The sequence below is a fragment of the Oncorhynchus masou genome, chromosome 20 (genome assembly GCF_036934945.1).
Source record: "Oncorhynchus masou masou isolate Uvic2021 chromosome 20, UVic_Omas_1.1, whole genome shotgun sequence".
In the NCBI taxonomy this organism is placed as follows: domain Eukaryota; kingdom Metazoa; phylum Chordata; class Actinopteri; order Salmoniformes; family Salmonidae; genus Oncorhynchus; species Oncorhynchus masou.
The window spans coordinates 9418804-9433450 of record NC_088231.1 but is presented as its reverse complement, the minus strand read 5'-3'; the positions used below and the strand labels follow the sequence as shown (position 1 = coordinate 9433450).

Sequence of the window (14647 nt, the reverse complement as noted above, 5' to 3'; positions counted from 1 at the left end):
AAGGTTTTAAATAATTGTTTTAGTCGAAAATTATATCTGCTTGGGCTTCGTGTGGTCAATTTGCGTCATACAAATTATTTGTAATTATGTTCTGGCCCCCAACCATCAGCTCACGAAAAACATCGGATCAAATCAAAATTGGTCACATACACATACATGTTTAGCAGATGTTATTGCGAGCGTAGCGAAATGTTTGTGCTTCTAGTCCAAATAAAATTATTCCTTCATAAATTCCATCTTAAACAAAAAAAAGTGCTTCAACAAATCACATACAAAAGACAAGTCTACAGAGTGACTGAGACCCAGACATATCTGTGTAATATCTAACATGTAATCTAACAATTCCACAACTACCTAATACACAGATCTAAGTAAAGGAATGGAAGAAGAATATGTAAATATATGGATGAGCAATGACAGAGCGGCATAAGCAAAATGCAATAGATGATCTAAAATACAGTATATACATATGAGATGAGTAATGCAAGATATGTGAACATTATTAAAGTGCCATTATTAAAGTGACTAGTGTTCCATTCCTTAAAGTGGCCAGTGATTCCTAGTCTATGCCTATAGACAGCAGCCGCTAATGTGCTAGTGATAGCTGTTTAACAGTCTGATGGCCTTGATAGAAGCTGTTTTTCAGTCTCTCGGTCCCAGCTTTTTCTGCATCTGTACTGACCTCACTTTCTGCATAGTAGCAGGGTGAACAGGCAGTGGCTCGGGTGGTTGTTGTCTTTGATGATCTTTTTGGCCTTCCTGTGACATTGGGTGCTGTAGGTGTCCTGGAAGGCAGGTAGTTTGCTCCCGGTGTTGTGTTGTGCAGACGCTTTTGCACCTTCTTCACCACACTGTCTGTGTGGGTGGACCATTTCAGTTTGTCCGTGATGTGTTCGCAGAGGAACTTAAAAACTGTCCACCTTCTCTACTGCTGTCCCATTGATATGGATAGGGGGGTGCTCCCTCTGCTATTTCCTGAAGTCCACCTTCATCTCCTTTGTTTTGTTGACGTTGAGTGAGAGTTTATTTTCCTGACACCACACTCTGAGTGCCCTCACCTCCTCCCTGTAGGCTGTCTCCTCGTTGTTGGTAGTCAAGCCTACTACTGTTGGGTCATCTGCAAACTTGATGATTGAGTTGGAGGCGTGCATGGCCTCCAACTCAAATGGTGCCAACGGAGACGGCTGCCTCGCTTCTAGTCCTTAGGAAACTTTGCAGTATTGTTTTTTTTAATGTATTATTTCTTACATTGTTAGCCCAGAAAATCTTAAGTGTTATTACATACAGCCGGGAAGAACTATTGGATATCAGAGCAACGTCAACTAGGACCAGGAATACGACTTTCCCGAAGCAGAACCTTTGTCTGTACCAACCAGGGCATTTTAAGTGATTCCAGAGGCTGACACAAAACATAGCTGCCGGAGAAGAGGTAGACGGAGCGGTCTTCTTGTCAGACTTCGGATGCGCACACCACCCACCGCTCCCGAGTATGTTACTCGCTAATGTCCAGTTTCTAGATAACAAGGTTGCCAAAATTAGGGCAAGGGTTGCTTTCCAGAAAGACATCAGGGATTGTAACATACTTTGTTTCACGGAAACATGGCTCTCTCAGGATATGCTGTCGGAGTCGGTACAGCCACCTGGATTCTTTGTGCGTTGCGCCGGCTGGAATAAACATCTCTCAGGACAGAAGAATGGCGGCGGTGTATGTTTCATGATTAATGACTTATAGTCTAATTGTAACAACATACAGGAACTCGAGTCCTTTTGTTCACCTGACCTAGAATTCCTCACAATCAAATGCCGACCATATTATCTCCCAAGGGAATTCTCCTCGGTTATTGTCACAGCCGTGTATATCCCTCCTCAAGCCGATACCACGACGGCCCTTAAGGAACTTCACTGGACTTTATGCAAACTGGAAACCATATATCCTGAGGCTGAATTTATTATAGCTGGGAATTTTAACAAAGCAAATTTGAGAACAAGGCTACCTAAATTCTATCAGCATATTGACTGTAGTCTACTCTAACTTCCACGATGCATACAAGGCCCTCCCCCACCCTCCTTTCGGCAAATCTGACCACGACTCCATTTTGCTCCTCCCTTCCTAGAGGCAGGAACTCTGTCGTGGAAATTTCCTGTATTTACCAAATCATGAGAGCAAACCACACACAAGTCAGAGTTATCATAAAGTCCATCTTTAATTATATGAGCTCCATCACAACCCTGTGACTCTCAGATCAATTCAGTGTATATCAATAAATTCTCTGAGAGTCCTTACACATTGCAACTGAGATCCTTTATAGCAAAGACACACATAGCCAGACAGCATTGACTATAAATTATCGTTCAGCTTTGTCTCCTAAACTATGTTCTCATCTCGCTCTCAGGACCATAAAACAAATCCTCATCAACAGGCATATATCAAATACATCCCTCCTGGACAAGATCACAGAGACACAGTGACTGGCACACAGACATTGTGGAGCCAAGAGATAATTGATTTAAAAGATATGTTTACATATGAAGACAAGCTTGACCCCTCCCCTCTCTGCAGCCCAAGTAACTTACCCCATGACAGAGAACAGATAACTGCAACCGGCCAACAGTATTATACAAAAATAGACATTCTGATGATAAGTAACTCACAAGCATATAATGAAAATAAAACATCGTATCTATGTTACCCAACTCATTCTGATTATTCCCCAACAACTCAAACAGGATGAACCTGTGCTAAGGACAATTCAACGCTGGTCTGACCAATCCACGCTTCAAGATTGTTTTGATCACGCGGACTGGGACATGTTCCGGGTAGCCTCAGAGAATAATATTGACGTATACACTGATTCGTTGAGTGAGTATATAATGAAGTGCATAGGAGATGTTATACCTACTGTGACTATTAAAACCTACCCTAACCAGAAACCGTGGATAGATGGCGGCATTCGTGCAGAACTGAAAGTGCAAACCAAAGCATTTAACCATGGAAAGGTGACTGGGAATATGGCCAAATACAAACAGTGTAGTTATTCCCTCCAAGGCAATCAAACAAGCGAAATGTCAGTATAGAGACCAAATGGAGTCACAAATCAAAGGCTCAGACATGAGACGTATGTGGCAGGTTCTACAGATCATCTAGTTGATGACCCCTACTATTTATTACATTACATATCAAATCTCCTATTCGTGAAATGTCTAGAATATCATTGTATACTGTAACGTTAAGATTTCACTTCACTGGAACTAAGAAACCTAGCTTGAACCATGAAAACATCATTAATCAAGCTTGGAATTGGTCAGAAAAACGCCTCCAAGGCTGAAATATAATCGAATAATCGAACGAGCAGCATAAAAACACGCGTGCCAATCGGACTGTTCAGTGGCTCATTAAACATGTAAAGTGTGTTGTACCGCAGGGCAGCTCTCTTGGCCCTCTACTCTTTATTATTTTTACTAACGACCTGCCACTGGCATTAAACAAAGCCTGTGTCTATGAACAGTACATTCGGAAAGTATTCAGACCTTTACACTTTTTCCACATTTTGTTATGTTAGAGCCTTATTCTAAAATTGATTATGTAAACCATTTTCTTCATCAGTCTACACACAATATCCCATAATGACAAAGTGAAAACTGATTTTTAGATTTTTTTCAAATGTATTAAACATAAAAAGCAGATACCTTATTTACATAAGTATTCAGACACTTTGCTATGAGACTCAAAATTGAGCTCAGGTGCATCCTGTTTGTATTGATCATCCTTGATGTTTTTACAACTTGATTGGAGTCCAGCTGTGGTAAATTTAATTGATTGGACATGATTTCCATATTATCAAAGGAAATTGAAGGACTAACAGTACAGTTCGAAAGCAATAAAAACGGTACCATAGAGGCACAGAATAAGTTAGAGGAAAAATAAAAAGAAATGTTGGAACTTATTCAAGAAAGATCCAGTGTAAGATATTATAAAAAATAAAGCAAACTGGATGGAATATGGGAAAAAATGCACAAAATTATTTTTCAACCTTCAACACAGAAATGCTACCAAGAATATATTTTTGTTTCAAGTCTCCTCCATCTCCACTAACCGAAGCTAATTGTATGGACTATTAATAATGTCAAATTAACATCTATACAGAAAGATGGCCAAATTACAGAGGAGGAACTTCTTGATGCAATTAAAGCCTTTAAGTCTGGGAAAACTCCAGGGCTAGATGGCATACCAGTGGAAGTATGAAAACTTTTTTTGATATACTCAGAGGAACATTATTAGCATGTTTTAACCACTCCTATTTAAGTGGTAGATTATCGGACACGCAACAAGGTCTGATTTCATTATTACTGAAACAGGATCCAAGTGGTATAAATAAAGATCCAGTCCATAAAAAAATTGGAGGCCTCTTACACTTCAGTGTTGTGATGCAAAAATTCTAGCTAAATGCATAGAATTAAAAAGGTATTGTCAGATATTATTCATCCTAATCAGACAGATTTTTTACATGGACGATACATTGGAGATAATATAAGACAAGTACTGGAAACAATAGAATACTATGAAATATCGGGGAAACTAGGCCTGGTTTTCATTGCTGATTTTGAAAAGGCTTTTGATAAAGTACGACTGGAGTTTATATATAAATGCCGAGAATATTTCAAATTTGGAGAATCACTTATAAAATGGGTTAAAGTCATGTATAGTAACCCTAGGTGTAAAATAGTAAAAAATGGCTACATCTCAGAAAGTTTTAAACTGTCAAGAGGAGTAAAACAAATTATGATATTACATATTGGATCACAAAAAAATTCAACTTTTACATTACCGTGTAGTTTACCAATAAAATAGTCTGACGCGGATGTGGACATACTCGGTATACATATCCCAAAATAAAGAAATGATCTCACTCCAATACATTTTTATAGAAAGTTAGCGAAAATAGATAAAATCTTGCTACCATAGAAAGGAAAATACCTGTTTAGTCATATCACAGTCTACCTATTTGCCTATGGTTTTGCCTACACCTAGTTACCTGCTTTTTAAATTATATGAACAAAAAAGATTCCATTTTATTTGGAATGGCAAGCCAGACAAAATTAAAAGGGCCTATTTATATAACGAATATGAATTCGGAGGGCAGAAATGATTAAATATTAAAGCATTAGACCTCTCACTAAAGGTATCAGTCATACAAAAGTTATACTTAAATCCAAAATGGTTCTCTAGTAAATTAGTAAGAATGTCTCACCCCATGTTCAAGAATGGCCTTTTTCCTTTTATTCAGATGACAACTGCTCACTTTCGGTTCTTTGAAAACAAAATCATTTCTAAAATATCATCTCTCTCAGCCGCGTCCTGAGAGCATGTGCAGACCAGCTGGCTGGTATGTTTACGGACATATTCAATCAATCCTTATCCCAGTCTGCTGTTCCCACATGTTTCAAGAGGGCCACCATTGTTCCTGTTCCCAAGACAGCTAAGGTAATTGAGCTAAATGACTACCGCCCCATAGCACTCACTTCCGTGCTTTGAGAGACTCATCAAGGACCATATCACCTCCAACCTAGACCCACTCCAATTTGCTTACTGCCCCAATAGGTCCACAGACGATGCCATCGCAATCACACTGCCCTAATCCATCTGGACAAGAGGAATACCAATGTAAGAATGCTGTTCTTCGACTACAGGTCAGCATTTAACACCATAGTACCCTCCAAACTCGTCATTAAGCTCGAGACCCTGGGTCTCATCCCCGCCCTGTGCAACTGGGTCCTGGACTTCCTGACGGGCCGCCCCCAGGTGGTGAGGGTAGGTAACATCATCTCCCCCCCCGCTGATCCTCAACACTGGGGCCCCACAAGGGTGTGTTCTCAACCCTCTCCTGTACTCCCTGTTCACCCATGACTGCACGGCCATGCACGCCTCCAACTCAATCATCAAGTTTGAAGATGACACTACAGTGGTAGGCTTGATTACCAACAACGACGAGACGGCCTACAGGGAGGAGGTGAGGGCACTCGGAGTGTGGTTTCAGGAAAATAACCTCACACTCAATGTCAACAAAACAAAGGAGATGATCGTGGACTTCAGGAAACAGCAGAGGGAGCAGCCCCCTATCCACATTGATGGGACAGTAGTGGAGAAGGTGGGAAGTTTTAAGTTCCTCGGTGTACACATCACGGACAAACTGAAATGGTCCACCCACACAGACAGCATGGTGAAGAAGGCGCAGCAACACCTCTTCAACCTCAGGAGGCTGAAGAAATTCGGCTTGTTATCAAAAACCCTCATAAACTTTGACAGATGCACAATCGAGAGCATCCTGTTGGGCTGTATCACGTCCTGGTACGGCTCCGCCCACAGCCGCAAGGCTCTCCAGAGGGTAGTGAGGTCTGCACAACGCATCACCGGGGGCAAACTACCTGCCCTCCAGGACATCTACACCACCCGATGTCACAGGAAGGCCAAAAAGATCATCAAGGACCACAACCACCCGAGCCACTGCCAGTTCACCCTGCTATCATCCAGAAGGCAAGGTCAGTACAGGTGCATCAAAGCTGGGACCGAGAGACTGAAAAACAGCTTCTATCTCAAGGCCATCCGACTGTTAAATTAAACAGCTATCACTAACATTGAGGGGCTGCTGCCAACATACTGACTCAACTCTAGCCACTTTAATAATGGAAAAATTTATGTAATAAATGTATCACTAGCCACTTTATATAATGTTTACATACTCTACATTTACTCATCTCATATGTATATACTGTACTCTATACCATCTACTGCATCTTGCCTATGCCGTTCGGCCATCACTCATTCATGTATTTTTATGTACATATTCATTCCTTTACACTTGTGTGTATAAGGTAGTTGTTGTGAAATTATTAGATTACTTGTTAGATATTACTGCATGGTCGGAACTAGAAGCACAAGCATTTCGCTACACTCGCATCAACATCTGCTAACCATGTGTATGTGACAAATAAAATTTGATTTGAAGTTGTTTGCAATTTCAGTTTAATCCACCTGAAAAGACAGAAAAAATACAAATATTGTGGTAAAACTCAAATGTTTATTTTTTCAAATATACTAATTGATAAAAATGTATTTTTTGATAAAATCCTTAAAAAATGTATATTTTTTGCAAATGATATCATAAATAGGACTGGTGGAGTTATGTAACACATGCAGCTAACACAAACATATGGAAATGTCAGCTCTACCCAAAATTACAACCAACTAATCGCCTCTTTACCACAAAATTGGTAAAAAGTGGAAGGGGGAAAAAGTAAGGAACTTGTCTGTCAGGCCCTGTATTAAAGACCAATTAAATGGTTAAAGAAAACTGTGATAAATGAAAGTATACACCAATTTAATTTAAGGACCAAAAAATTGACAGCTGTGCCATGTAAATCGCAAAATAGATTCCATGGCACATGGTTTATGAATTGACACGCAAAACGATGCCAGATTCAAAACTTCAAAATTTTCAATTTAAATTATTATACAAAATTCTTGCAACCAAATAGAATATTATATATATATGTGGGGGGTACAATCTTCCCAGCTCTGCAGATTTTGCTGCGAGGAAGAAGAGACATTAGATTATTTATTTTGGTACTGTCCATATGTAGCTTGTTTTTGGTCACAGGTCCAGGAATGGCTGAAGAATTGCAACATTTACCTGGAACTAACTCTGCAGATAGCAATACTGGATGATTTGAAAAGTCATAGTTAATTGATCTGAAATAATTATTATATTATTGATTTTTTTATCTTTAATTTACATTCTGTAGAAGCTATGAAAATAAAAAGGTTCAGTACTTTTGTGAAGCATCACAGCACAGTTGAAAAATACATGGCAAATAGAAATCCAAAATGGATGGTGTTAAGAGATAGATGGGAGGGGTTGAATGGAGCTGAAGGGTGGGACTAATAACAACAAGATAACCAATGTAAAACATATACAGGTCTGTAAAATAGGTTCAGAAATGTTGTTAAATCGCACAGTTAAACTGGATGGACATCGGAAATAGAGGATAGATTAAAACAAACAAAATATAACTATTGTAAAATAGATATGTATATAATATGTATAAACTGAAGGTAGAAGCCTAAGTGTTATTGTTTCTTAGTTCACTCCAATTGGGGGAGGGGTGGTAGGGTTTGCGAGGAATAATAAAGGTATAGTCTAAAAAAAAAGTGTGTTACCCAAAAATATGTGGGGGATTGAAAATGTTGCAGACAATTACATTGATGGAAGCAACAATCTATCCGCAATATTAAAGCTGATCCACCCCCTGAAAAAAAAAACCACACACCTGTCTATATAAGGTACCACATTTGACAGTGCATGTCAGCGCAAGAACCAAGACATGAGGTCGAAGGAATAGTCCGTAGAGCTCCGAGACAGGATTTTGTTGAGGAACAGATCTGGGGAAGGGTTCCAAAAAATGAAGGTAATTGAAGGTCCCCAAAAACACAGTGGCCTCCATCATTCTTAAATTGAGGAAATTTGGAACCACCAAGACTACTCCTAGAGGTGGCTGCCCCGGCCAAACTGAGAAATTGGGGAGAAAGTCCTTGGTCAGGGACGTGACCAAGAATCCGATAGTCACTCTGTCAGAGCTCCAGAGTTCCTCTGTGGAGATGAGAGAACCTTCCAGAAAGACAACCATCTCTGCAGCACTCCACCAATCAGGCCTTTATGGTAGAGTGGCCAGATGGAAGCCACTCCTCAGTAAAAGGCACATGACAGCCCGCTTGGAGTTTGCCAAAAGGCACCTAAAGGACTCTCAAACCGTGAGAAAGAAGATTCTCTGGTCTGATGAAACCAAGATTGAACTCTATGGCCTGAATGCCAAGCGTCACGTCTGGAGAAAACCTGGCACCTTCGATATGGTGAAGAGATGTTTTTCAGAGGCAGGGACTGGGAGACTAGTCATGGTCGAGGGAAAGATGACGGGGCAAAGTACTGAGAGTTCCTTGATGAAAAGCTGCTCCAGAGCGCTCCGGACCTCAGACTGGGGCGAAGGTTCACCTTCCAACAGGACAACGACCATAAGTACTACCAAGAAAAAGCAGGAGTGGCTTTGGGACAAGTCTCTGAATGTCCTTGAGTGGCCCAGCCAGAGACCGGACTTGAACCCGATCAAACATCTCTGAAGAGACATTGAAAATAGATGTGCAGCGAAGCTCCCCATCCAACCTGACAGAACTTGAGAGGATCTGCAGAGAAGAATGGGAGAAACTCTCCAAAAACTGGTGTGCCAAGCTTGTAGCGTCATGCCCAAGAATACTCAAGGCTATAATCGCTGCTAAAGGTGCTTCAAAAAAGTACTGAGTAAAGGGTCTGAATATTTAAGTAAATGTGATATTTTTGTTTTTTCAAACAAACAGTGTTTGCTACGTCATTATGGGGTATTGTGAGTAAATTGATGAGGGGGAAAAACTATTTAATCAATTTTAGAATAAGGCTATAATGTAAGAAAATGTGGGACAAATGAAGGGGTCTGAATACTTTCCGAATGCACTGTATACTGACTGTACCCTGATGATTCAACCCTATATGTGTCAGCAACCACAGCTAGGGAAATCACTGCAACCCTAAACAAAGAGTTGAAGTCCGTTTTAGAATAGGTGGCCAGTAATAAACTAGTCCTGAACATCTCTAAAACTAAGAGCATTATATTTAGTAAAAATCATTCCCTCAAATCATTTAAGTTCTATACATCAACTGAATCTGATCATGAATAATGTGGCCGTTGAGCAATTTCAGGAGACTAAATTACATGGTGTGACCTTGGAATTATAAAAAAATAAAAACAAATGTACCAGGAAAAGATTGTAAACAGTCATGGACAAAACATATTCATTGAGTGGTTGTAAAGATGGGGAGAGGTCTGTCCATGATAAAGAGATGCTTGGCTTTTTTGACACCACACTCCGCAAATAAAGGCTCTATATTATCTTATCTTGATTATTGCCCAGTAAGGTGCTGCAAAAGACATAGGAAAACTGAAGCTGGCACAGAACAGAGTGGAATGTCTTGCTCGTCACTGTAATCAGAGGGCTAATATCAACACTATACATACCAGTCTCTCTTGGCTAAAAGTAGAGCAGAGACTGTTTCTTATGAAAAAAGGTGATGCAGTCAATGTGTTAAATTACAAATCCTTTGCATTGTCAATTTACGCACAGATCTGACACACACACTTAGCCTACCAGACATGCCACTAGGGGACTTTTCACAGTTCCCAAATCCAGAACAAATCCAAGAAATGTACAGTATTATATATAGCCATGATTACATGGAACTCTCTTCCATCTGAAATTGCTCAAGTTTACAGCAAACCTGTTTTTAAAAAACAGATTAATGAACATCTCATGGCACAGCACCTCTCCCCTATTTGATCTAGATTTTTTGTGTGTATGTACTCATTTGTAATCTGTGTGACGTTTTAAATGTATGTAGTTCTGTCCTTGAGCTGTTCTTGACTATTAATGTTCTTATTGTATCATGATTTGTGTGCACACCAGGAAGAGAACCTGATGCATTTGCAATAGTTAATGGGAATAATAAAATACCAATACCAATAAATCTCAAGCCACACTGCTATGATTTCTCCCCATTGTGGACCTTCCCACTGTCTAATAAGGATACTCAGGAAGGAGAAGCTCTTTTATTGCATGACATAAGTATTTGATCACCTACCAACCAGTAAGAATTCCGTCATGGATTAAAATCCTGCAGCGCACGCAAGGTCCCCCTGTTCAAACCAGCGCATGTCCAGGCCCGTCTGAAGTTTTCCAATGACCATCTAGATGATCCAGAGGAGGAATGGGAGAAGGTCATGTGGTCTGATGAGACAAAAATAGAGCTTTTTGGTCTAAACTCCACTCGCCGTGTTTGGAGGAAGAAGAAGGATGAGTACAACCCCAAGAACACCATCACAACCGTGAAGCATGGAGGTGGAAACATCCTTCTTTGGGGATGCTTTTCTGCAAAGGGGACAGGACGACTGCACCATATTGAGGGGAGGATGGATAGAGCCATGTATCGCAAGATCTTGGCTAACAACCTCCTTCCCTCAGTAAGAGCATTGAAGATGGGTCGTGGCTGGGTCTTCCAGCATGACAACGACCCGAAACACACAGCCAGGGCAACTAAGGAGTGGCTCCGTAAGAACCATCTCAAGGTCCTGGAGTGGCCTAGCCAGTCTCTAGACCTGAACCCAATAGAACATCTTTGAAGGGAGCTGAAAGTCCGTATTGCCCAGCGACAGCCCGAAACCTGAAGGATCTGGAGAAGGTATGTATGGAGGAGTGGGCCAAAATCCCTGCTGCAGTGTGTGCAAACCTGGCCAAGAATTACAGGAAACGTATGATCTCTGTAATTGCAAACAAAGGTTTCTGTACCTAATATTAAGCTCTGCTTTTCTGATGTATCAAATAATTATGTCATGCAATAAAATGCTAATTAATTACATAAAAATCATACAATGTGATTTTCTGGATTTTTGTTTTAGATTCCGTCTCTCACAGTTGAAGTGTACCTGTGATAAAAATTACAGACCTCTACATGCTTTGTAAGAAGGAAAACCTGCAAAATCGGCAGTGTATCAAATACTTGTTCTCCCCATTGTATATACATAGGTATGTGGACACCCTTCAAATTAGTGGATTCGTCTTTTTCAGCCACACCCGTTGCTGACAGGTGTATAACATTGAGCACACCGACATGCAATCTCCATAGACAAACATGGGCAGTGGAATGGCCTTACTGAAGAGCTTAGTGACTTTCAACATGGCACTGTCATAGGATGCCACCTTTCCAACAAGTCAGTTTGTCAAATTTCTGCCCTGCTAGAGCTGCCCCGGTCAACTGTAAGAGCTGTTATTATGAAGTGGAAACGTCTAGGAGCAACAACGTCTCAGCCGTGAAGTGGTAGGCCACACAAGCTCACAGAACCGGACCGCCGCGTGCTGAAGAAACTAGCATGTAAAGATAGTTTGTCCTCGTTTGCAACACTCACTATCCAGTTCCAAACTGCCTCTGAAAGCAACGTCGGCACAAGAACTATTCGTCTGGAGCTTCATGAAATGGGTTTCCATAGCCAAGCAGCCGCACACAAGCCTAAGATCATCATGCGCAATGCCAAGCGTCGGCTGGAGTGGTGTAAAGCTCGCCGGCATTGGACTGTGGAAACGCATTCTCTGGATTGATGAATCACGCTTCACCATCTGGAAGAATGACTTCACCATCTGGCAGTCCAATGGACGAATCTGGGTTTGGCGGATGCCACGAGAATGCTACCTGCCCAAATGCATAGCGCCAACTGTAAAGTTTGGTGGAGGATGAATAATGGTTTGGAGCTGTTTTTCATGATTTGGGCTAGGCCCTTAGTTCCAGTGTAGGGAAATGTTAATGCTACATCATACAAGAACATTCTAGAAGATTCTGTGTGTCCAAGTTTGTGGCAAAAGTTTGGAGAAGGCCCTTTCCTGTCTCAGCACGACAATGCCCCCGTGCACAATGTGAGGTCCATACACAAATGATTTGTTGAGATCGGTGTGGAAGAACTTGACTGGCCTGCACAGAACCCTGACCTAAACCCCCATCGTACACCTTTGAGATGAATTGGAATGACCGACTGCAAGCCAGGCCTAATCACTTAACAACAGTGCCAAGACAGTGCAAGACCCACAGCAATGTTCCAACATCTAGTGGAAAGCCTTACTAGAAGAGTGCAGGATGTTATAGCAGCAAAGGGGAGACCATATAAATGTCCATGATTTTGGAATGAGATGTTCGACGAGAAGGTGCCCACATACTTTTGGCCATGTAGTATTTGGCAGCTAAAGAATGGTTCCCAGATATCCCCTGCTTAAAACTCAAGCCACACTGCTACGATTTCTCTCCTTTGTGGACACTCCTATGTCTGGTAAGGTTAGTCAGGAAGGAGAAGCTCTTGTGACATAGTTTGCACTTGAAGGGCCTCTCCTTGGTGTGAACTGTCTGGTGCTTCTTCACATAGTTTGCCTCAGTAAAGCGCTTCCCACATGTGGGGCAGGCGTATGGCTTCTCTGCGTCTGTCCTAATGCTCAGCCTCCCACGTTGTGACCCGATGACACCAGAGGAGATAGAAGCAGGAGCCAGGTGGTTAGTCTTTGAGCTCCCTCCTTGACCTCTAGTCATTGTTTGGGTGTTGTTGGGATTGTGTGCTGTGTTATAAGCAAGGTACATCTCGTGAGGAACGCCCATCCTGACCCTGTCTGTGTTGGTGGGGTAACCATGAGGTAACTGAGGAAGGCTAGACCCAGGTCCAGGCTTTTTATGAACCCAGTCACTAGGCATTAGACGAGACCCTGAAGAAGACAGACTTCCTGAAAGACTACCACCAGGAGGGTCGCCCACCACCCTCTTTGAAGGCTGAAGCCCAGGGTGACCTGCTCTGTTCATCATGGATACTGTGGTGTTTGTATCATAAGAACAGGAGGGTCTATCTCTATCAGCCCCAGGCACTGCTCCATCCCTGCACTGAGACTGTGAAGAGAAGGGTCTGGTCTGCAGACTAGATTCCTGACTGGAGCCTCTGTCTCTCTGATGACCACCAGGACTGAGGTTGTTCAGTCCACCTGTCCACTGGTTGTGTTCTGTGTAGTGGTGGTGGTGGAGTCTCTGTCCCTCACGGTTGGGTCCTGGTTCCGACTCGGGAAGGAAGAGTGACGGCTCTTGATCCACTGTCCTGATTCGAGGCCAAGGTTTGTGACCTGCCGCCTCAGAGGTCCAGTCTCTTCCGCCAGCAACACCTGATATCAGCAGGTCTTCATGGACTGCAGACTGTGAACACAAATTGTACAGAAGAGAATATAAAGGTTTATATAAGAAACAATTTGCTGTACACACAGAAACATGGCCTCCGTTGCTAAACATGATATTTTATAATATCATGTTTTGCAACGGAGGCCAGAACAAATGGACGCTTTTCGCCGGCAGCTTTCATCAGTGGCACCCGCAGAACTTTTGTCACTACGAACATTTGAACTGAGTACACCAATTTCTCTTTCTATGATAAAACATTAACCACAGTCAATAGAACAAGCTCCCCAAGGAGCGAAAAGATGCAGAAACTATTTACAGACAACGCCGATTTGGAAACAACTCCGGTTGAAACCAATGTACTACAGTCCTTGAAAAAAGAAATTATCAATGCTATAAGTTGTGCATGAATGGACAGTGTTTACTCCAACACATTGGTGCAGCTGGCATCAAAGGGTTAAGCAAGCAGTGTGTCAAGAAGCAGTGCGGCTTGGCAGGGTTGTGTTTCAGAGGACGCATGGCTCTCGACCTTCACCTCTCCCGAGTCCGTAGGGGAGTTGCAGCGATGGGACAAGACTAACGACCAATTGGATATCACAAAATTGTGGAGAAAAAAACAGTAAAAATCCCACAAAATAATTTGTGCACAAATATCAGTGACCTTCCGGCCAGTATGGCATTAAAGCCAGCTCCAAATAAAATACCTCATCAAAGACAACCTACAGCTCAAAGGTAATGTCAAAACACTCACAACTATTGTTAATTCATTATCAAGTGACAATAACATGCTGAAATAAACATTATTTCTCTAGAGTCTAAGA

At 41.7% G+C, this 14647-nt stretch overlaps 1 protein-coding gene across 2 annotated transcripts in view; it reads right to left on the bottom strand.

Annotated features, from left to right (window-relative positions):
- Nucleotides 1–7433: 7433 nt before the first annotated feature.
- The window catches only part of LOC135506874 (transcriptional repressor RHIT-like), a 28457-nt gene continuing 21243 nt past the window's right edge, over nt 7434–14647 (bottom strand). For both annotated transcript variants that reach the window (XM_064926284.1, XM_064926285.1), the window contains exon 7: nt 7434–13847. In XM_064926284.1, the coding sequence (XP_064782356.1) occupies nt 12912–13847 (936 nt within the window). In that variant the 3' untranslated portion in view covers nt 7434–12911. The remainder of the gene's footprint in view (nt 13848–14647) is intronic.